This window comes from Pezoporus occidentalis, unplaced genomic scaffold, assembly GCF_034315485.1.
Source record: "Pezoporus occidentalis ecotype Australia unplaced genomic scaffold, CSIRO_AGI_Poc_V1 ctg235, whole genome shotgun sequence".
NCBI classification, from domain to species: domain Eukaryota; kingdom Metazoa; phylum Chordata; class Aves; order Psittaciformes; family Psittacidae; genus Pezoporus; species Pezoporus occidentalis.
In genome coordinates this window covers 642,973-667,878 of record NW_026914233.1, presented here as the reverse complement: position 1 = coordinate 667,878, position 24,906 = coordinate 642,973, and the positions used below count along the sequence as shown (strand labels likewise).

General features: G+C 42.8%; 1 protein-coding gene across 1 annotated transcript in view; it reads right to left on the bottom strand.

The window, feature by feature from the left end:
• Nucleotides 1–24,906, bottom strand: part of CPNE4 (copine 4) — a 186,632-nt gene that overhangs the window by 75,355 nt on the left and 86,371 nt on the right. The window contains exons 4-7 of the mRNA XM_062621863.1: nucleotides 19,422–19,493; nucleotides 16,250–16,324; nucleotides 9,298–9,381; nucleotides 8,281–8,370 (exon numbers count right to left, since the gene is read on the bottom strand). Coding sequence (XP_062477847.1) covers nucleotides 8,281–8,370; nucleotides 9,298–9,381; nucleotides 16,250–16,324; nucleotides 19,422–19,493 — 321 coding nt within the window. The remainder of the gene's footprint in view (nucleotides 1–8,280; nucleotides 8,371–9,297; nucleotides 9,382–16,249; nucleotides 16,325–19,421; nucleotides 19,494–24,906) is intronic.

Sequence of the window (24,906 nt, the reverse complement as noted above, 5' to 3'; positions counted from 1 at the left end):
GAGGTAAGAATGGTTTAATAACTGAAATAAAGTAAAATATAGTAATAACAACAACAATGGTAATGACAGAGAGAAGACAGAGAGGAATAAAACTCACTAAGCACATGTGATGCACAATGCAACTGCTCACCGCCCGCTGACTGATATTCAGCTCATACCCAAGCAGTGAGAAGTGGCTCCCAGCCAACTCCCCCCAGCTTATATTCTGGAGCATGATGCTCTGTGGTATGGAATATCCCTCTGGGAGTTCAGCTCAGCTGTCCTGGCTATGTTCCCTCCTAGGTTCTTATGCCCGTCCTCACTGGTAGAGCATGGGAAATTGAAAAGTCCTTGCTGTAGAGTAAGCACTACTTAGCAACAACTAAAACATCAGTGTGTTACCAGCACTGTTCTCACAATCCAAAACACAGCACTTCACCAGCTACTAAGGAAATCCTAACTCTATCCCAGATGAAACCGAGACAAGGTTTCAGAAACTGGCTTTCACAGTGTGTCATTCACTTTAATTTTATAATAACCCTCAAAAGAATGTATCACCCTCTGAGAATACTGTTTTAAAACTCCTACTCTGGTGATGCAGTATGCACTTACACAAATATTTCTATCCACTTATTAAATAACACACCACATCCCAATATTTAAGCCTATTTTTTGTGTTTGTGTCTTTTGACCACCAAAAAGGAGCTTTCAATTATATAAAATTATCAGCTGCACAAGCACTTCTCTGGAAACTCACAACATGATAACATCCTCAAAATGACTACGAAATAAACTATTCTGATGATACAGGAAGATCTGCAACCTCCAAGAGTGAGGCAATTATTCTAAAGATTCCAGGAAAACGCCCTGACCTCATGAAAACAACTTCCTGAAAAAGTCATCTGAAGGCATCTTCTGATTCATAGAATCATAGAATAGTTAGGGTTGGAAAGGACCTTAAGATCATCAAGTTCCAACTCCCCTGCCATGGGCAGGGACACCTCACACTAAACCATCTCACCCAAGGCCTCGTCTAACCTGGTCTTGAACACTGCCAGGGATGGAGCATTCACAACCTCCCTGGGCAACCCATTCCAGTGCCTCATCACCCTAACAGGAAAGAATTTCTTCCTTATATCCAATCTAAACTTCCCCTGTTTAAGTTTTAACCCGTTACCCCTTGTCCTGTCACTACAGTCCCTGACGAAGAGTCCCTCCCCAGCATCCTTGTAGCCCCCTTCAGACACTGGAAGCTGCTCTGAGGTCTCCACGCAGCTTCTCTTCTCCAGGCTGAACAGCCCCAACTTCCTCAGCCTGTCTTCATACGGGAGGTGCTCCAGTCCCCTGATCATCCTCATGGCCCTCCTCTGGATTTGTTCCAGCAGTTCCATGTCCTTTTTATGTTGAGGACACCAGAACTGCACACAAAACTCCTTCATATGAAGGACACGTAAAGGTTAAATCCCCCTTTCCTCTGGTTTAAGACTTTCCACAAGAAGGACTTCATGTGAAAACACCTCTTCAGCAATGTCAGGGTAAGCAAGCAGGGAATGATTGGCTCCACTGGCATTCGTTTTGTGAGTAAATTGAAGGGGAGGACGTAGAACTGTGTAGTTAATCAGGTATGACTGAAATCACCCAATCAAGTCATACCCAGCAGGTCTAGCCTAAGCTGTGATTCATTCTTGGTGCCCATCTATTTCTACATGGAAATAAAATCCCAAAGAAAACAGCAACAACAAAGAAGTCTTCTATTATGGAACAGTGTGAAATCCTTTAGTTCATGCTTTTCTAATCATCATTTGACAGTGCTTGAATTGCCCTTTGTGCCACATGCTTTTTGTAATCCTGCACAAATTACTGCTGTTGACCATAAACCGTATCTTTCCACATTAGTGCTTCTAGAGACAAGCACTCTGTGACAGCGAAACTGTGCAAGAATAAAAGCACTAATAGGTTTGTCTGAATGCATTACTTACTGCTTGTCTCTTAAGCTCTACTTGGCCTTCTTTGCTGGTTCTGCTCAGTTACTTTCACCAGTGGCTTTCAGAGATACTAAGGGTTTACTGAAGGATTGGAGTTTATAAATTGTAGACTTGTAGTCACGTGTTAAAGGTCACTGAAAGCTTATTGATTTAGAGAAAACTGCAGTAGTAACTCAGAGAGCATGAAAAAAACCCCAGCGCTGTTTGCTTTTCCTTAACTCGGAACAGCCAATACACTTACAGACCTTTCAGAAACCCTTTTTTCCCCCTAATCCATCATTTTGTATGAAAAATTCAACACTGAAGAAATCAGAAGGAAACAGAAGGTTACAACTATCTGAGGCAGAACCAACCTTCTATCCCCCCAAACACCGTAACAGACCCCGGGGAAGAGATTATTCAATCAATAATAATTTTCTCATTTTAATTAATGAAATGGAAATAAACTGATTGTCTCTTTCCATCAAAATCTTTCTTGTAGGCTGTTGAGCTGCTTCTATTAATATTGTAAGCAAGGATCCCATTATACATCAGCATGAACGAGGCAGAAGAGGCACTGCATAGATTATCGATTCAAAGTGCAGATCTCTCAAGAAGACCTTGTTAACAATGATCTAGCACAAAAACGTAGAAAACTTATGGCCTGTGAAAATTAACATTGGAAAGGCCAACGTATTACAAAGGTCTTACTATGGAAATGAATTAACAATTACATGCTGAATGCATCTCACTAGCACTAGAACGCTGTAGACAAACTGGGGCCAACAAGTATCTGCAGATAGACCCCTCAGCAGAAAACCAAACATGTAACTTGTGTGCTGAGACACAGCTACTCCAACAGGTGGGATGGACAGAGCCAAGGAAGTCAAATGGACATAAGGGAGATGGGGAAAGAATGGCAGACCCAGGGTTTAACCTCATTAGAAGTGCACAGTAAGAGGCAACCTTCTCATGGTTACCCAAAGGTAACAGTGATGTCCCAGGGCTTCGTGCTGCAAAGAGCCATTCATGTATACAGAGGACTTATGACCTGATAGATGTAGTAGCACAGCTGTGGGTCCAACTCATCACTGTACATGCATAAATGTCCCCAGGATCAGGATCATCACCTGTAATCAGGTTTAGAAGGGGACAAAACAATAAATAAACTGACAACAATGACAGAGATTGATGCAAAAAAGTACTTGATGGATATTCTTCTTAAGGACTTGCTATACAGATGTGACACACACTTCCCCTCTCCTTGCAGTGTATTACTTTACCTGCAGCAATGTCTTCCAGTTTGGGGTTTTTTTTGTCTCTTTTCCTTATGAAACAAACTTCTTTCAGTGAGGTTCTCTGTACACAGATACTCTTTTATTTCATGCCATGTGCGCAGTTTGGCTTGTGCCTCTACAGCACCTTGTTGGGTGCTTATTTCCCAAGTATTACAATATCTAATACCAAAACAGAGACAGATTTTTCAGTGTAGACCAGAAAAAGAGGAAACCTAGAAAAATGTTCCTCTAGAAAAAGAGGAAGCCTGCAACTATTAGAATGGATGGAGACGAGGTAATCCCTGCCAGAAGATACTTACAATGCAAGCCTGTATTTCAACCTTTCACAGCAACATAACTCCCATGCTGAAACCTAACTTGGATGCCAAAGTTTCACAATTTACAGGACATTCTTCTCGGAAGGATTATATTCCTTGCTCAGATTTGCCAGTAATGACCATTGCTTAGAAAAGCAATGCACTGCTTTGGGATCAAAGAGGTACTTTGTTCACTTCAACGCATACACGACTTGTCTGTACCGTCAGCATTAAATGAAGTTATGACGGGCACCGAAGTGTGACCAGACTTCTCAGATGGTTTCAATGTCTGGGAAGAAAAGCTCAGCAGGTTCATAAATCTAATCTATCTTTTTCATAATAAAACCTAGGGCAGCAATAATTGCAATAAAGTTTTACAAGGCGTCCTGAGAGGAATAAGAAATAACTGCTCTCTGCACCACAGCTAAATGAAGCAAAATTAGTTGGGTTTTTTTTTTAAAGCCCATAAGGAATTCAAATCAACAGAACTTTGTAAAGGATGCTGGCAAAAGGCTCCTGAGGCAGACTCTAATTATTGGTTGCTTTGATTTTAGTGACCTTGCTTATCTTATCTTTCTAAACAGACATTTTGAACAAGAAAGTTTCAAATGCCCACACTGTGCAAAGGCTGCTTTGGGTGCAAGACTTACAAAGAACAAACTTCTGTAAGTTAAACTGAGTTGGTTTAGTGTCTTTTTGTCATGTTAATCCCCATTCTTCACAACACAAATCAGACCACTAAGCTCAATACACATGTGATTTCAGCGGCAGAGATGAAAACCCAAGTCTTCAGAACTCCAAACAGCCTACAGAGGTGAGCCACAGGCAGTGACAGTGGCAATGTTAAGAACTCTCCCTCTCTGCAGAACGTCCATGAGCTAACACTTCCCTCCAAGCATTTCTGGTGCCTTTTAAAGGCTTACCTTGGATTACGCCTTCCAGAAGATGTAAAAGAGAAACAGCAAGTACAGGTACAAAACTACCCAGCCTCACGCAATTACTGTTCCCAGTGATCAAGCAATCCCAGTGAGAAGCTGATGCTCAGCAAGGCAGCTGGAATACACTTAATCTCCCCACACGAAATACAGCACAGGGAATTCTTCAGCGCTTGGCAGTAACATATTGCTGTACACTTTATGAAGCGAAACAAAACAACTAAAGTCAAATGTTCCAAAATATGGTAGGGTGAAGATTGGAATGCTCAGTCAATGCAACCGAAGTATAAACATTTATACAGTGCTAAACCCATCACAGATACTTCACCTCTCTAATTCTTGTCATTTCCACTCTTCTGTCCCTGCTGCCATCAAATTCCTAACTTATAGTCCCTATAGAAAGTAAACAGGATAGTCATCTGACAAGTACTATACGCTATCTGTCAACCACAAGTGATTTTGCAGGCTGCTCTACCATAGCAGCCTTATCTTACACCCACCAAAAGGTACAAAGGGCCTGAATTTTAAAGAAGCTTCAAATGTTTTTCTTCTTTGACAGCCATAATTAATTTAAAACCATTTCTGCATTCATGAATGATCTGATGCAAATCTTACTACTTTTAGCTTTCCTGCAAAAGTCTGAACTGCAGCCTCAGGCAAATACATATCGAAATCAAACACTTGTGCACACCAATGAAAACATGCATTCTCCGAAAGAAAAGAGACAAAAAAGACCCTGCAGAATCAAGACTACTGTGAAAATTGTCAATAGGTTCATAAGTTTCATCTTGCCCTGGTTGTCTTCTTCCCCCATTCCTGCACTAACTTTCCCCTCATCTTCTCTATAAGCAGTCCTAAAGGACTATTCTTGTTCCTATTCACTTCTCCCTCTTTAGCCTCCCTTTTGGCACTATCATCTGCAAACAAATTTGACTACCATCTCTCTGCTCATAGCTCAAAGACCCCCCACTTTATTTCCACACCCATCTTCTTCTGCCCAAGTTGAAATCTCAGCCTTTCTCATACCTTTCTGCCTTGATATCAAGCAGATTAAAGCATGTTTCTCCCTCCAGAACCATTATTTCTCTACTGTGGACTTGTCACTTGCTCTGACATTCTAGGCTTTACATGCCATTTGCACATCTCTTCCAAGGTTTTCTCATCTAAGTGATTTAAAGGCCACATACACACAATGTGGTGAAGGCTGTGTTGTGCTAATTCTGCTTTTCATTTGAGCAGCAGCAATCTGATCCATCTCTTGTCTCAGGCTTATACGGTTGCATTGCTAAGGGATGTTACCCATTTCAATTTAAGCTACCTCAAGAAGCAGATCCTATGAGGGGTGGCACAACTGAGTGACTGTCAGATATAAGCTGGACTAGGTGATCTGGGACCCTGTGCCAAGGAAGAAGCAGGATGCAAGGGTGCATCTGGTTTTATAAGGTACACTTTCAGACAGGCTGTGTAACACAATCTGTCACATTACATCTCTTCTTCAGTCTCAGCATCTCACATTTTGCCTATACCATGTTCTCCAGCATTGCTCTGTACAGTTCTGCTCCCTTTCAGCTTTGCAGAATAACTATATTGCTTATACAACACAGAGTCATTAGCCTGCCTTCTGTTTTTCAGGCAATAAACTTACAGATATTTAATACACCCAGGATATTTATAAAATTGCAACCTCCCAGGATAACAAACTCATTATCCTGACACTTCACATTACTGTCATCCTACACATGCTACAATAAATAACTCCTCTATGCTTCTGCATTTGCATTAGAAACCCTCTTTAGCCACTACTGTTAATTTTGCTTGCAGTTCAAAATGGGGGCTGTACTTTTCCTACACCTCATTCTCTATTTCATCTGCTACAGCTCTGTTTCAATCCCACTGAACATGCCAAACACAAGTGGTCCAACCTTTTCATAACTAAGGGGTAGAATCATAGAATGGTTTGAGTTGGAAAGGACCTTAAGATCAGTCCCAAACCCCCTGTCATGGGCAGGGATGCCTCACACTAGACCATAGTGCCCAAGGCTGTTCAACCTGGTCTTGAATACTGCCAGGGATGGGGCAGCCACAGCTTCCCTGGGCACCCTGTGCCAGTGCCTCAGCACCCTCACAGGGAAGAACTTCTGCCTTAGAGCTAACCTGAACTTCCCCTGTTTCAGTTTGAACCCATCACCCCTTGTCCTGTCACTACAGTCCCTGACGAAGAGTCCCTCCCCAGCATCCTTGTAGCCCCCTTCAGACACTGGAAGCTGCTCTGAGGTCTCCACGCAGCTTCTCTTCTCCAGGCTGAACAGCCCCAATGTTCTCAGCCTGTCTCCCTACAGGAGGTGCTCCAGGCCCTGATCATCCTCGTGGCCTCCTCTGGACTTGCTCCAAGAGTGCCATGTCCTTCTTACGTTGAGGACAACAGAGCTGCACACAGTGCTGCAAGTGGGGTCTCACAAGAGCAGAGTAGTAGATGGAAATACCTTTCAGGACTGCTTCCCCGCACCACCCGGGGTGCTGAGCTCCCTTCCAGTATCTCAGATGTACCTGTCACAACCACTCTGCTCTGGCCTCTTAAGTATCCTGTGCTCCATCTACTTCATCCTTCACTTTTCCTTGCCACATCTCTCACTGTTTTCTAAAACTTCCTCATTCTTTTGGTATTTCTTTTGCCCTTGGACTCATCTTGTTTGCACAACAGTGCCACAATGGGCATATGCAATATATAAAAATAACCATCCATACTGGTCTCTTCCTGGTGCATCCTCAATACCATACACACATACAGATTCAAACACTGCCAGTACCACTGTTATCCCGTAACAGAGCTGCTGATTATTGAAACACAACCTGAATGACCAGTACAAATCCAAGCATTCATAAGACTCCTTTCCACCTTTTGCACCCTTTTGTGGCATGCATGTACACACCTGGCATTTTATTTTCTTCTATCTGCATAACACATCCTGCAGTATATGACTGAAAAATGACAATGATGCTTCTGCAGGGTTGTGCAGCTCCAATGATGGAAGAAGAAAGGTTTGCAGCAACAAGGGAAAAACATTACTAGACAATTTGGAAGGGTAAGAAGAAGGAAAAAAGACATATTTTTGGGTCCAATGTCCTTTACATCAGGTCCAAGAGACTAAATAGCCACTGGGAGCAGTGTCATTCCTTTAATACTTTAAATTTGGTGTTAACCTCAATCCTGACTAGAAGATGACCAACTGGATTCAGCCTTGATTTAACACCAATTAGGGATAAGAAGATGAAGCTTTCTACACCAAACTCCAAGACCTCAACCATCGGTGTTCTGCTGACTGTGCCATGTGCTGACTGTGCTATGTGCTACAGAAACATGTCATTGCTATGGCACATATCTTTTTGTGGCCACCCTGTTTTTCAAATATAATAACAGACTCTACTTAAGTGTTTCTTTACAGAGAGTCTCCAGCCATAAAAGTGAGGAAATAGCAGTTATAATGGTGGCAGGGCTTCCATTTCCCTTGAATTTACTTCTACCAGTTAAATGATGCTGGGTTCAAATCATGCAAGTGATTGGCAAAGCCAGCTCCATCATTTTTTTTGAGGTTATTGTTAAGAAGTCTAGAGCATAATCTACTGATTACGGTAGATTCCCACTTCTCTGCATCCTTACTTTGATTGTGGTAATCATAAAGCAGCTGCGTGATCATCCTTCCCATCAAAGAAGAGGACAGAGCAGAGTAGCAATCTTCAAGTGAAAAAGGGAGACAAAGTTCTGCTTTCTGTGAGTAAAACAATTCAAAAAGTAGGGATGATTTCTGACCTTTAGCCTGCGATCCTGGTCTCCGCTGCACAGAGAATTTACAGACACTTTAAAGGTCTTCCAAGCTGGATTTAAGTTATTCATCACAACCTGTGAGTGAAAAGAAAGGAAAGGAACCCTTAACAACTGCACATCTCCAAAAGGAATGCTAACAAGAGCATTTCCAATACAGTACTGTTTCCAATACTGTACATTCATCAAAAAGAGAAGAAAGCAGAGCTCAGCTGGAGGTTTGCAGAAGAAACATGCAAGGGATATGTGCCCTTGAGCTCCCTGCAGTTTGCAACACTCCTCCTCAGGAAAGCTCCAAAAAGGAGCATGGGTGGGAAATGGACCTATACACAGATCATGGTGCAGAGATTGCCCCAGTACTGCTATGCTTCAGGGGGAGCACAATTCACAAGGGAAAGGTTGTAGAATACATCACTGAACTGGAAGCCACGGAAGAGATGCAGGACTGGTCAATGTGGATAAGCAGCACTGATTTACACACACATGGTCTGCCTTGCAAGTAAGACTTTATGAGATCCATAACAGACAGGCTCATAATCCCAAATACAGCTCCAGCCTGTACCCCTAAAAGCTGCTTTGAAGACAGTGCCAGGCAATACCATGGAAGCAATAATGGCACTGGGACATAGGATACTAATGTAAAGCGCCCAGATTTACATTAGCATCCTGGGATGAGGTAGAGAAAATGCAATATAGTATTAACAGCAAAAATATGATCCCCTCTGTAGCATGATTTGGGCTAAACATAATATGTAGAACTCCTGACCTTCAAACAGAGCATCTTTCAGTTTAACCACATTTGGATCTTTGGCTTCAGTACCATCTTCCCTTACTCGCATGGGCATAAGTCAAGACCTGATACCCATTAGCCAATAATTACAGGACAGATAGAAGTGTTTTGAAATGTGGGTGCTTGTAATGCCTTTTGTGACATGAGGAGCATAAACTATTCCTTCTGACAGCCCACCTGTGTCCTTGGAATGTAAATCCAACCCTATTCCTTACCTCAGTCCTGTGAACAAGTTGTTGGGTTGCATCATCATTCACTCGGAAAATCTCCAGGAAAGGATCAGATTTGCTGAAAAAGTCCTAAAATAAAATACAGGACAGGTTAACTCCTGAGACTTGATTTTCCTTGAGCCTTCCAGGCACACTGTGCTGGTGCTCCCCTGCCTGCTAATGAAAAAGGACAGCCAGCATGGCTTTAGAGAGACCTCTGGGTGTGTCTGAGCAATATTTCATCCTTGTCCTTGTTCCACCAGGATTTCCATGGCACTGCTGTTGTCCTCAGTTTAACTGCACTCCTGGCAGGCAGAACTGCAAAATGCCATTTTACAGCCTTTTCCTTTCTTACACCCAGGCCAGGTTCCTGAGCCTCAGCTCCTTCATTCATCTAGCTTGTTTCTTTCCGTCTCCATACCTGTTTGGTCTTTTGACATCAGTTTCACCATGCAAGACCCTTTGAAGCAGATTCTACAGTGGGTACTATTCACCCACCCTCTCAAAACAGTGGTTAATTTGCCACGATGTGCTGCTACCAACTAATACAAGTACTGTCGAGATGGATTAGAGGTTAGAGAAGCAAGTCCTCTCTAGGGTGTGATAACAGGGTCCATGTTAAGATGACAGAGCAGGGGAATACATAAAATTACTTGGCATCTCTTAAGAACCAGCAAATCTCTTAACTATGCTCACTGCACTGCAGAATGCCTTCTCCTAATCATGCATCCAGCTGACAACCCTGAGCATTCTTACACAAACCTCAATTAAGTTGCTTTCTGTTTAAGTCTGGCCAAAGCACCTTTTGTTTCAACAACATCTCGTTTCTTGTGGCCATGCTGGCTGGGGGTGGGAGTGTAGCTGGATGTTAGCCCTCCATAGCTGGAGGGGGGAAGCCAGCCAACTCAGATTTCTAACAGCACAACGCTGCAAGAGCAGGATTCAAACGGACTCAGCCCATTTCCTGTAGTTTCAACTCCCCCCTTTACTTTCTTCTTCAAAAGAACCACGTGATTAACTTTATGCATATGAATATTGTTCTTCTCCATAGGTCATATCCAAAACCAGAGGCTTCCACATCAGCCTGGGGAAGTGAGGATTGTGCACAGCTCTTCTAGTATTTCTAGAAAAGCTTTAGCGTAAAAAGGACTGTAATATGCATAGTCCTACAATTTTGACTCCTCATCAAATGCCCACCATACTTATATTTGACTAGCTGAATAGACACTGGGATGGGAACACCTTTGGATGAGATGCTAGCAAAAGTCTGAGCACATCATTTTGTCTGTAGGGCATTATTACAATTCCAGAACTGCAAAATAAGCAAATAAATCAGGGCTTTGAAGAGGGCCCCATGAATTTGAATGCCTGGAGAACAAAGTGAGTCCTGCAGATCATGAAGCCTTGGGCAAGGCTCAAGCAACCTGAAGTCTTTTCCATGCATAAAGATGGCACCTACCAGTGTTGTTTTCAGAGTGCTGTTCTATGAATGATCTGTTTCTTTTCATACTAGAGGAAAGGTAATGGTATGTTTAGAACTGCTGCAAAGCATGTGCATATGTATTTGTTAAATCTTAATGTGGAGGTCTGAACAACAAAGCCATGGGTTTGCCTATGTGTTTCAATTACATGGCAATAGGGCATTTAACGTGAAAGTGTGTAGAATGAGCACAAACCCCAACAGATCCTGTAACTCCAGAGCTTGCCTTAAGGCCCTGATGTAGATTTAGTCTCTGCACTCTATTCAGCACTTGTAACTGCCGGTATATAAGGGGCTTTGGTGATTCAGTTCTACCAGATTACTACTGCGTAGTGAAGAGAACAAGCAGAGACTGAGGCTATTGGTTTAATCTTAGAAATGCCATAAATCTGGAGCACAGAGGGATAAAAAAGATTGAGCTGCCTCTTCTCACAGGTAAGTGCACTGATTAAAGCTGACTATAAGCCTAATGTTAACAGATTCTCATCAAACCTAAGTTTGATAAGAAAAGTTATCTGAAAGGAAACACCTCAAAATGATACGTCCCGAGAATGCACCCTGGAGTGCAGAAAGGCTCAGAAAGGAAACCAGGATTTTGTGTAGCATTCCCAGCTGAGTATCATGAAAGCTGAAACAGCATTTTAGCATAAGGGGAGTCATTCTTAATAATCTGGTTTTAGCTACCAAGGCAATGCCACCTAAAATGAATTAATGCTGCATAGTACCATGTATCACCCTCCTTGAATGGAAAGCCAAAGCCTAATTCCTTTCAGAACGAAGGTACAAACAAAACATCCTTCAATACGGAAGATGCTTTGTTAACAACTCCAAGACGATAAGCTGAAGAAACATTTTGCTTTGGTAGCTATGCATGTTTTCAAAGCTTTTTTATTGTTATGCTGAATCTATCAGCTTTGCATAATCTCTCAGGCATAGCCTCTCGAAGAAGAATCGCAACAATAAAGGTTTAATGCTTTGCTACTTTAATAATGTTTAAATGATTAATGTACTTGCTAGTGGTAGAATGCACGTTGTTCTTTCAGTACGTGCAGCAGTTACACAGTGGTAACACAAGTACAAGGCTTAAACTTTGATATATATAAAAGAGCAGCATTAGCCTGTAGTTTGCTGCCATTTGCTGGAGAATCTCCCCTTAGCAATGATAACTGCCTCTTTCAGACCAGGAAAAGCAGTTTCCCTGCCCCAGTGCTCGTTATTTATTATAGCTATCATCAAAACGTAGCTGCTTGTTATGGAAATTGTGACACAGCTATTATTGCAATAGAACCTTCTCAAAAGTTACTGTTCCACTGTGAAGGGTTCTCAGTGGATCTCTTGAAACAAAGACGTGCCAGCTGAGCAGACAGGGCTCCAATGAAACGTGAAAATGCGGCTGTACCTTCCAAACAAGCACTGCAATAAAAAATACACCCTTATCTCTGCAAAGTCACTTCACCAAAGGAAACTTTCATACCCGTGGCTTTCCTATGATGTGTCACTGAATGTTTCTGCCACCTTACAGGAAAAATGAAGTCGGCTTTGCTTGGGTTGTGCCCTTTACTCTGCTCTTGTGAGACCTCACCTGGAGTATTGTGTGCAGTTCTGGTGTCCTCAACATAAAAAGGACATGGAACTGTTGGAACAAGTCCAGAGAAGGGCCACGAGGATGATCAGGGGCTGGAGCACCTCCCATATGAAGACAGGCTGAGCAAGTTGGGGCTGTGCAGCCTGGAGAAGAGAAGCTGCGTGGAGACCTCAGCGCAGCTTCCAGTATCTGAAGGGGGCCTATAGGGATGCTGGGGAGGGACTCTTCATTAGGGACTGTAGTGATAGGACAAGGGGTAACGGGTTAAAACTTAAACAGGGGAAGTTTAGATTGGATATAAGGAGGAAATTCTTTCCTGTTAGGGTGGTGAGGCACTGGAATGGGTTGCCCAGGGAGGTTGTGAGTGCTCCATCCCTGGCAGTGTTCAAGACCAGGCTGGACGAGGCCTTGGGTAGCATCGTTTAGTGTGAGGTGTCCCTGCCCATGGCAGGGGCGTTGGAACTTGATGATCTTAAGGTCCTTTCCAACCCAAACTATTCTATGATTCTATGATTCTCTAAACCTCTTGCAGTTTTATGTGGAGGGAGTGAAAACAACCCCAATAATACAGCCAACAAACATAGTCTGTCTGTTAAGTCATATTAACAAACCTTGTTAAATCTGTCAAAAACGTGCTGTTCACATCTTTTTCTCTAGTGGAGGAAACTCGAATGCTTAAGGACCACAGTCTGGATCCTCTTTCAAGGTCCATTCAAGATACGTCTTCTGGTAATATGGATGGGATTTATTTTGATTCCTATCTTTAAAGCACATTCAGAACCTCCCTCACCACCTTCCCTTATCTGCAAGCTGTGAGACGTTAGGATTCATTAGGTGTCTTCTGCCACCCCTATAGCTACCAGCGCAGGAATCCCTGGGATAACAAAGGTGACCCTGCATAGCAGAGCAAGAACAATTGCTTCCACAGGCTTTCCCTGTCTTTCAGGAGACTCCAAGGCCAGTTCCAGCCCTCAGTTTGTTTCTCTGATGTTACATCTCTACTCAGGTCTTCTCTGAGTAGGGAAAGCCATGTAAAATGATGTTCAGGGTCTGACAAGAGGGACCCTTCTCTATTCTCTGATGAACTGACCTTTATGTGACATTGGAGCACCCACGCTTTTTCATCAATGGCTAAACTATGCAACCTAAGTAATTTCAGACCTTAATACCAGCAATTACTAACAGTGCCTTGCAAGTGCTGATGTCAAAGCTCACTGTGAGCCATACCGAAAGCCTTTTCTCACAAATGAGGTAGGCCAAGGTCCAGCCAGGTTTAGAGCTACATCCCTAATTGGAGGAAACTGAAAGGTTTCTTTCAACTGGAACAGTCTTCCAGTGATTTTTACCAGTTGAAGACAAGAGTTTTGATTCAGATAACACACACAAAGTCATTGTTTGAGTTGCACACTGCATCACTCAGGAATTTGGTATAGAATCGTAGAATGGTTTGGGTTGGAAAAGACCTTAAGATCATCCAGCTTCAAATCCCTGCCATGGGCAGGGCCAGTACACACTAAACCATGTCACCCAAGACTCCATCCAACCTGGCCTTGAACACTGCCACGGATGGAGTATTCACACCTTCTTTGGGCAACCTAATGAAGCTCACCTTGCCTGGACATGATAAAATGGCAAGAGTGACAATATTCTTGCAGTATTTCAAAATGATCCTCCTTAACTTACACCCATAAAGTGTTTCCATCCCTCTCTAAAGCTGTTGCCCAGACAACACTAGCTCAGAAGAGCACTCTGGCAGTATCCCTTTAATTTCTACCAACAAAAGCCATAAGAAATCACAATTTCTATCAGATCACATTTTACATTTGTGGAAAAGGAACGACCAAGCAGAACCTCCCTATGCTCTGTATGTTCTTTCCTTTTTCCCAGATGTGACAGCATGTGAAGCAGGACTTGCATACAACTTTGGAAATCACACCTAAAGATGGCTGTCTACAGAGAGGTTGTTAAATCTACATTTTGACACCTAAATCAATTCCGCGATTCAGAAACACTAAGACTCCAGCAACTGAAGAAGAAGGTTGTTCATCTTTCACATGAGAAGCAAATTCAGGTCCTGATCATTTAGGATTGTTAATGATCCTGAGCATGGGAACGTTATGTACCTGCGTGATCCACATAAATTCCACTGTTATTCATCTTCTTGGGTGTTTTCTGCTCACCTGAGATTTTCTGGCAGCTTTGACCAGAAATACTATTCATCAGCTAGGGCCTGGTTTTGACAATCTGATGTCTGTATCCAAAAGTACTCTCACTGATTTGATTTTAAGCTATTCACAATGTCACATTTCACAAACACATGCTTGGATCATCAGAATCAGAAACTTTTGTATAGCATGACCATATGCCTCTAATTAGAAGCAGCTTTATATGTAAGAATGGTAGATACTGTGATCCAGTACAACTATAATGTCCTGGGTTCAGCAGTAGCACTCATTTTTCCCCTTCTTGGTAGCTGGTGCAGTGCAGTGTTTTGACTTTCAGCTTGGGAACAGAGCTGATAGTGATGTTTAGGTTTGGCCAAGGACTTTGTGATCCTCATGCTCTGCCAGGGAGGAGGGGAGGCAAGGAAGCAGAGACAGGACACCTGACCCAAACTGACCATATTCCATACCACAGCACGTCATGCCCAGGAATGGGAGTTAGCAAGGGCTAGTCTGCAGGGTTGGAGGAGGTATCGGTCAGAGCTTGGTCGGGCTGGGGAGGGGCGAGTTATCGGTCGGCTGGTGGTGAGATGATGTATTCTCTTCCCTTGTTATTTCCTTTATCATTATTATCATTGGTGGTAGCAGTAGTGATCTGTGTTATACCTTAGTTACTAAACTGTTCTTATCTCAACCCGTGGGAGTTGCATTCTTTTCGATTCTCCTCTCCGTCCCTCCGGGAGCAGGGGGAGGGCAAGAAAGGGGGGAAGTGAGTGAACGAGTTACCTGACTGGGTTTAAACCACATCATTCATAGAATCATAGAATAGCTAGGGTTGGAAAGGACCTTAAGATCATCAAGGTCCAACCCCCCTGCCATGGGCAGGGACTCCTCACACCAAACCATCTCACCCAAGGCCTCGTCCAACCTGGCCTTGAACACTGCCAGGGATGGAGCATTCACAGCCTCCCTGGGCAACCCATTCCAGTGCCTCACCACCCTAACAGGAAAGAATTTTCTCCTTATATCCAATTATATGTAAAGCCCTATTAGGATCATAGTCTTATGACATCTATATACAAAAACACCCCCCGGATTCCCACAAATAATTATGTCTGCTATTACACTGAAAGAACAGTGTGCTTTACAAGCAGTCAGCTTACAAGCACCTCAAGTAGTGTTGCTTGAAAGGCTTAATATATGTTTATGTTATTAAACAACAACAGCTATTTTCAGAGATGGGTAGAGCTCATAAAGAAGAGCACTGTTCGAGTCAGTGGGGAGTCTTCTTATTAAAGAGGGAAAAAGTTATTAACAAATCTGCAAGAACCTTTTTCTCACATTCCAGCTACATTTTGTTGAACCAAATGTACATCATGACTCAGCTCTTAGGAAGTTTTCAAGCTTTATTTTAAGAGGCTTCAAGTACAACATCTTTGACTGCTTACAGAAAGTTCACTTCTCTAAGCACTTCTGATGTGTGGCATTTTAAATGATTAAACTGTCTCGGTTACAGTGTAATTAACTGTCTTGGTTTTAATTAGATTCCCTTGATTATTTTTTGTTTAATTACTCTGTAACTTGCGGAAAGCCTCACTGTGAACATTCATCTGAAATCTCTGTTGTGTTTCATAATAGAAAGCCAGAAAAGATCCATCAGGGAAAAGCTCATCAAATTCTATTTGCAGGCATTCTTATGTCATTCAGTGAGGTTAATACCAAGCAGCTTACCTTATCATCCAATTTCCGTGCACTGAAGGAAAGTTCAACGTAGTCGTCGTTGCCAGACAATTCCTCGGCAATCACCTAAATGGAAAGCTGCACTTGAGTTTTGCATAGTGGAATGACATGGGAGAAAGGTGCCATTGCCCAGTGTGAAGGCTGTAGACCCCATTAGCATGGCACGAGTTAATGTTTCCCTTTGCAATCAGCGCTAAGAGCATTCGGTGAATCCCTTCCTCAGCTGATGGGTGCCACCGTTTTAAGCCTACAAACCCCAAATCACTCTGTATCACTCAACTATGTCTTGTCAGTCACCTGTCAATGTACAGACATCAACATCCATCAGGGACCCCTTTCCTCTGACCAAGTACTTTTCCTCAGACAGGAAAAAATAATGCTTCAGCATAATTTGGTAAGCTAAATGGAAAAAGAAGCAAAGTCACCTGTCATTAGTCGCTATGAAAGGCACATTTACATTAGAAGAGTGCTCCTGGTAGAGTTTTTCTGCAATAGCTACAGTGGCAGAACCATTCACTGTAGACTGGGCCAGAAGAAAGTAACACTAAAGTAACATAGTGTGATTCCTTCAGGTGGTGGAAACTATGCTGCTAATGATAACAGTCACTGTGCTGTGCAATGCTGCTAACCCCCCCACCCCAATAAACCCAACCAAAACAGCCATTAAAATGCTTCAGTGGAGAGAAGGTATTAACCAAACCTGGGATATTTCCCTATGTTCTTTGAAACAAATCACATTATATTCTATTTGACAGTTATAAGATTTTTCTCTATTATAAATATCCTCTCCAGAGATTAAAAATTGCCCAGAAGAACCTGCTTCTGAGGTGTTTTATACCCACAGCCACACACTTGGAAGCCGCATCAGCTTCCCAGCTAGGCTCAGACCATCTCCACCACATGGACTGCAGGTCCTCATGGAGTTTCTTTGGCAGAAACTAACTTAGACTCTGCACTGGGCATAACTGGCAGGGTTTTGGGAGCAGAGGCTTCAGGGGTGACCTGTGCAAGGAGATGTGAGCCCCACAGCTGGCTTGGCACGCCGAAACATCAACTCATCAGCGGCGCAATACAGCACCTCTGTGTGAACACAGTTAAGAAAGGGTGGAAGCTCCTAGAGGCAGGAGCCACAAAGGGAACAGCAGTAGGAGCCCTGTGAGTTCACCCTGAAGAAGATCCAGGAAGAGGTATGGAGAAAGGAACGCTGCTGGGATCAGAGTGGAGACGCACTCCTGGAAGGAGGTGCTCCATGCCAGAGGACGTATCTCTGAGGGCACAGCTAAGCCTATGTTGGAGCAGGGATGCCCCCAAAGGGATCAGGGCCTGTGTGCAAGCCCTCTCAGCAGAGCTGAGAAAATGAGTAAGAAACAGAGTAGTAGAAAAGTAGATTTCCTATGCTCTGATCCTGACCTGTGCCACCCATCACCTCACCAAAGGGACTGAGCATAGCATGAACGGAAGGCAAAGGGAGTGGAAACTATGAAGGAAGGGGGTCGGGAGAGGTGCCTGAACTGGCACTGAGTACAGGGAAGTGGGAGAAAAGGTGTTTTCCCTAAGAGTTTTTGTCATATTTGTTCCTCAATGCCCAAATCAGTAATTAAAAGTTGATGTTATAATTACCAACAAATTGAATGGAGTAAAATCCCCTCTGGCTGTGACACCTCACAGCAGTGACTTGTGGTATATTCACACTCAGCCATGTAGGGGCACAGATGCCTAAGTGTGCATGCAAGTACCATCCCACAGGCACACAGGAGGTGGTTACCGGGTATGCCCCCAGGTCCTGAAATAATGCGAAATAATCCATCCTGATTTATTCTGTTGGGACAGCAAACTTTTCACACAATAATTCTTGTCTGAGTTCAGTTTTCTCCCATTCAAGCACAGTCAACAATTTAGTTCTACTGGCTGGAAGCCAAAGCAAGTAACTAAGGTCCATACTGCACAGTTATCATCCAGTGTTAGGCCAGCAGGGACTATTAACTCATTTTCTTTCACCTTTTGTGTATCACAGAGCATTAACTTTTCCCAGAACACTCTAGTTACAAGCCTAACGATTTTAGATGAACCAGAGCATTTGTGTTTTCACAAGACTAGACTCCTCTGTGTCCCTCATAGAACAGGAGGGGGGCAGAACACTATGAAGGCAGATGAGATAAAGTATGCCCAGATAATGCCAGCAGGAAAGCCAAACCAAGTTATTTAGGAAGCAAAATGCTCTCCTGATTCTCCTCAGCCAGATGAGTGGGGAATTCCTTTCCAAGCCCAGATCAAACATGACTTTACCTTATGCATTAAAACAAATCTCTTCCTCTCCAAGGAACAAGGAAGACATCTAAGAAAGAAGATTCCCCTGGGCTCTCAGGAAGCATTCTCTCACAGTCTGCTGTCTCTTGTGTGGTTGAAGGCAGGAAAAAATCTAAACAATCAAGCCAAAAGAAACCCATCTGGCTAATTGCACATCAAGGAAAAAAAGCCCTTCTCAACCCCATGAGGCAACAGAGCAGAGATCCCCAAAGCAGAATATTTTAGTACAGTCTTTGTCTTAATGCAGAGCTGCAAATGTCACAAGCATGCTAGGTTCGGTGCAGACAAGCTTGATCTCCCCAACAAGCCAGCAAAGAGAAAGATGAAAGAGAGGTAATACATTGATTTGCAGATTTCAAGATACACACGGGACTATAACTACCCAGCCTGTAATTGCATTACAACGCAGCTAAAATACCTAATCTCATCAACCTTCTGCATTTGGTGGTGTTGGGTGCATGTGTGTGTGTCTGCTCTGCTAGTTTCTTGGTTTTAGGAACTGCAAAAAGCCCAAGGGCTGAGAAACAACAGACTCCTGCATGTGTCAGAATGGGTCAAACTGAGCTTCTGAAGGTTCTAGACCTTCAACTTAAAGTAATTGAGTGGTACAACTTGCCTGCTGTCAAAGTACTTAAAAGTAGTAGTAATAAGTATTGTGGCTTTCATGCAAATCATACATTATCTGTTGCCATTTCCTTACAAGCATTTGTCAGATGCTTGTAATGTAATTATCTGTTAAATAATCACTCCATCAAGGGTTGTTCTGGTGACTTAGCAGGATGCTTTTAGGGAGAATTAGTCACATCAGATATTTCTACATAACAGGAAACCAAGAGTGCATTTAAGATGGACTTACTGTTATAGATGACTTTCCTGCTGTGTTCCCATGTTTGAGTAAGGACTTGGAGAGCTTCCTCTGAGAAACAATCTGCACAAAAATCAAAACAAAGGGAAATAAGCCCGAAGCTGTAGTAAATACATGGCTTACTGTAATCTCATTTTTATGTTGCTTTTCTTTTGTATCAAAGTAGCGCCTTAATCCACGATCAGAGTTAGCACAGAGTTACTAAGACCATGACTGAGAAGCAAGTTCCCCAGGAAGCCTGCAGACAGGACTCAGTGGAAGGACAAGGCAAGCAGATAGGACCAAGCAGAACAGGAAGAACACAATTCATTGAGTTGAATAGAGTAACTCCTTCAATGACTCAAACTGTTTACTCAGACTGGCCTCTTCTGCCCACTGGACTTTCTTACAGGAACCCCACATTTAGTTATTGAGACAGCCAGGTTAAGCACAAATTTCCCTCCACAGTACACAGCTTGAAGAAGCCTTTGTATCTCTTCCTTGCCAGTTGGGATACTCAAACAGCTTTAGCTGAACAATCATTTCCCAGCATCTCCGTGTTAATTCTTCTCCAGATGGTATTGCTCCTATAAAGACTTGCACAATTGCTTAACTTTCTCCTAGCAGACCCAATGCTTTTCAGGATTGCAAAGAACACCCAGTCTTTTCCTTTTTCTAGCATTTTTCCCTTGATCCAAATGTCTTTTACACAGACTCAATCGCCATCAAACGCGTTCACTTTTCCCAGTGCAGAGTCCTTCACACTATACATGATTCAACCTCAAGTTTGGAAAGCAATCTCCCACCAAAGAGCAGTGGTACATGTAGACACTGTTTCCCTAATAACACCCCCTAGAACGATGCTGATATATCAAGGAAAGAAACGTGGTTATCACACCACTTCCAAAAATGCCTCTTTTGGATCTTTCACCAGCCCTTGGGTCATTGTTTAACCCCAGCTGTCTGCTCAGCACCACCCTCCAGTGGGATGGGGGAGAGATCAGCAGGTTAAAAGTGACAAAATCCGTGGGTTGAGATAAAGACAGTTTATCTCAGTAAAGTAAAGCAAAAGCTGTGCACACAAGCAAAGCAAACCAAGGAATTCATTCACTGCTTCCCACAGGCAGGCGGCTGTTCAGCCATCTCCAGGACAGCAGGGCTCCATCACACCTAACAGTTACTTGGGAAGCCAAACGCCAGCGCTCCAAACAATCCCCACTTCCTCCTTCTTCCCACACCTTTTATTGCTGAGCAGGATGTCATATGGTGTGGAACATCCCTTTGGTCAGTTGACTGTACCCCCAGCTGACTGTATTCCCAACTCCTTCTGCATCCCTCAGCCTGCTCACTGCTGGGATGGGGTGAGGAGCACAAAAGGCCGTGACTCTGTAAGCACTGCTGAGCAGTAGCTAAAACATCCCTGAACTATCAACACTGTTTCTAGCACAGATCCAGAACATGACCCCATAGCAGCTACTGTGAAGAAAATAAACTGTACCCCAGGCAAACCCAGCAAACACCTTGCAAAAATCTGCACATTCCTCTCTAGACATTTATTTAAGTGCCCTTCAGTGAATGTTGGTCCCTGATCAGCTCTGTGGCTTGATAAGGTTTCTAATTCAAGAAGCATCATTTTCCCCATCTCTCTTAGGGACTGCTTCAATTTGTATCTTTTCAAATCGCAGGGGAACTACCTCTCTAGCTGCAGAACGACCACTGTAAGCTTTCAGCCTTGTCCATGGTTTTGGCATCACATTAACTCATGCACTAGTGTCCTTAAAGCCTCATGTTTATGGAGTGCTAGTCCACGCATCTTCCTCTGTGGTACTACAGACCCATCATCTACTGAACCTCCCCGAGATCATCTTCTCATCGTTTTGCTCACACTATGCATGTCCTTCCCAAGTGGTGTACTTCACTTAGAAACCAGCAGCTTTCTCGAAACGTGGCATCACTTTGCTCACAACAATGTGTACATCTCCCTGTGGCGGTGTTTCTGAGACCAACAAGGAAGCGTGTTCTGCCTGTTTGACCTTTCCCTGTGATGAGATTTACATTTCACAGTACCACAGCTCTGCCTCCTCCTCCTTCCTTAAAGTTCGGCGAGGGCTAATTCTGTGCCCTGAAGTTGTCTTTTCCAAGGGTTTTGCCTCAGTTATTAGTTATGTTTTAGTGTCTTCAGATGGACTCAGTTAATACCCTAAACTGACAAGACTGAGTCTTCAAACCTTACCTCAGCTGTATTTTCACTTTGGTTTGGAACAAACATGTTCCTTTTCAGAGGGGATTCTTCAAACCCTTGTAATACAGTGTCAGTCGTCCTGGTCCAGTTAAATTAACTAACAGCTATTAAAGCATTATATGCTCCAAACCCACTTTATCTATCTTACTGGTCTACCTTACTGGCATCCTCTCTACCCTACTGCTTGCAGTGAGAGGATGAACGCTCTTTAAGCCTTCTTGGGCTGTCCTCCACATTTTCAGGGAGGAACCCACTGTGTTTGGTGTTCCAATCACTGTTTTATTTGGCTTTTTGCTTGCACCATGATGTGCTCAACGTTGCTTGGATTCAAAAAGTGAGACAGGTACTTGTGAAATTGTAGGCTCCAAGTGCAGAGAGCTCAGCAAAATACAGCCACCTTGCCTTTCTAAAACAACAGTTGACTACAGTGAGAGAAGGATTGTGACATGTAAAAGTCAGGACATAACCATATCAAAAGTCTTTACTAGTTATGATACATGCTCTCTTAAGCTCTGCCCTTCTCGTGTAAAAATAAGTACCACCCTTAAAGAACCTTTTGTCACAGCTGTAACATCTCCCAGATGAAGGACTGAGGTAGCTCTGTCTCCCAGTGCAGAAACTCTCTCCTTCTTTGCGTGTTCACCTTTAGCCTGTTTTGACAAAGCAGGATTTGTACAACTCTGACATGCTTGTGTCTGTTTTTCTACTCATGCCCCAGCCACTTTTGAACCCCCCAAATAATTCACATAAATCATGGCAGATAGTCAAAGATGCATCAAGTGTGCTACATTTCAACATGAAGAGAGACCAGGCAGCAGGCAGATGCCAGTGACATAACTGCTCTCATGAAAAAGGTTTGGTTGATGAGTTCACCCCTTCACAGGTACCAAGAAATCCACTGCAAGGCATCAAGTTCAGATGTATGTGTCCACAATGAAGGAAGTTTCATTCTGTCCAACTGCTCATGCAATTCCTTCTTTTTGGAAGAGCCAGTTTTATCACACATGACACTTCTTATACCATACTCGCCACTCTTCCCTATAGTACTGATCAGCTCACAGCCTATTTACAGATGAATTACACCTCTTTCTGTCTTTGTTGAAGACCTGTATCTGAAAATAGTTAATCAAAACAGAATACTGAGAAAAAAAGCTATCCCTATCACAAGAGGAAATAAGATTACAGGAAATAGCTTATCAATAGCCTAAAAGGTCTTTGAATTTAATTAGGGGTAACAGCCCTTTCAGAATTAGTCACAATAATAACAACTCCTTATATTAGCAAACTAAACTTTGAATTACTTTTCTAAAGACTGCCACAGTCATTCGCAGAAGAAGATAAAGTAGGTAAAAACAAAGCAGTACAAACTGTGCAAGTAATTCCATTAACTTTTCCCAGCAATATTCATCTAGAACTGAAAATCTTACAGCTGCAGAGATCAGGCTGCAACAGCAAACCAAGAGATACCTGAGGTGTTTGAATAGGTAAAGTTAGAGAAAGCGCTGCACTGCTGATTAGTCTGTGCTCTGAGTCAGCCCTGGTAAAAATGACATTCCTATCTAATAAAGTACATTATTCATCCCACTAATGAATTGAGCAACTTCATTTGGAGGAGATCAAAGGCCAGCTATTTAAAGGTACTCCGATACTTCAGGAGGCATACAGAAATCTAATGAGATTCAGGAATTCAAACACCTTGAGAACACTGGTCCCATGCTTTTTGCACCACGGAAGCAGTCAACACCCTATTAAGCAAATATTCCCATACAGACTACTTTAATATAATTAATTCAGGTGCAATCATGGCTCTTTTAGCCTTTCTCCAATTCAAGAGCAAGGGGATTTGCAATGGCTGAAACGGAGCTAATAATCAGTCAGCATTTTCAAGTGCATAATCTGCTAATGGCACGTATTATTAAAAGCACAGAAGAAACAATAATACTCATTATGGTGAAAGAAGATTTGCAATATCATTTATACATAAATGTGTGTATGGGAAATCTGAACTCTCTAAACAATACTTGGAAAGGTTCTTGGCAGGAAAAGATTTACATCTCTGCAGCTCTCTGCACTCTCTAGTCAACTAAAAGCAAAATGCTAGTTGAGCAAGCAGGGGAGTTGTGAACTGTAGCAGTATTTTAACACTTGTGTAAATGATAAGAAACCAAACAAGGAATGAAATCACCACTTAAAAATGGCAAAGACCAGCCCTGGTAAGCAATGGAAGAAAAGGCACAAAGGCTATTCCCACCCTGCAGACCTGCGATGGCTCACAGCATGTAAGCTGGTTCCTGTATCTTCATGCTGTTGCAGGCGCAAGTGAGCAGTAATCAAGAATGTCATGGCAATGTATGTTTGTTTAGGGCTCGACAGAGAATGATTATTCATTGAAGTAATTGTGGTGAGCTCTTAAAGATCAGGCTGAGATTTCTGGGTGAAACCGCAGAGTCAAACTAAGCCACCTTCCTGTGTGCTTCAGGAGTTAACTTTGAAGTTAGAAAGGCTGAGCCCTTGCTGTACTAAGTAATGCAATCTCAATGCTTTATAAAGTTTGTGGAATATGCACAATTGTGATGAGAGCATTAGAGAGGCTCAGAACACATGAAGGCACTAAACCATAAGACATAAACTAAACCTAAAACATAAATAGAAAAGGACTTGGTTTTGCTATCTCAGCTGAATATACCATGGAAATTAGGCTATCCAATTTCAATTTCTGGCAGTGTTTGTCCATCTAGGACGTTTTTTCCATTGTTCTTTGATGGACAAAAAAATCCAACCTACTAAATAAGAAACCCCCCAATAAATCTATCCTATGCTATGCTCCTTGAAGCAACCACACTTCTTGTGAGCAACCACAAAGGCACAGAAGGACAAAATCTTCAGTGATTAGATGGGGATTCAGTTGGAATCCTCCAGGTGAGTGGAGTGCTTGAAAACTTTTCCTAAGGTTGTGAAAGGGAAAAAGTAAAAGGGAAGGAGAAGTGGAAGAATTTACTTTCCTTAGTTACAGACAACATTTGTAAAACCATTACCAAGGACGAACTGATTCATAGCATCTGAAGCACCTATATGAAAGCTAGACGTCACTTTTATACAGTGGTACCCCCAAATGGCAGTTAAAATATTACTGCTTGAGCACTGTGTGCAGCTCTGGAGCCTCCAGCACAAGAGGGATGTGGACCTCCTCCACCAAGTCCAGAGGAGGCCATGAAGATAATGAGCATGATGTTAAGTTCAAAAACTAGAGGGGGG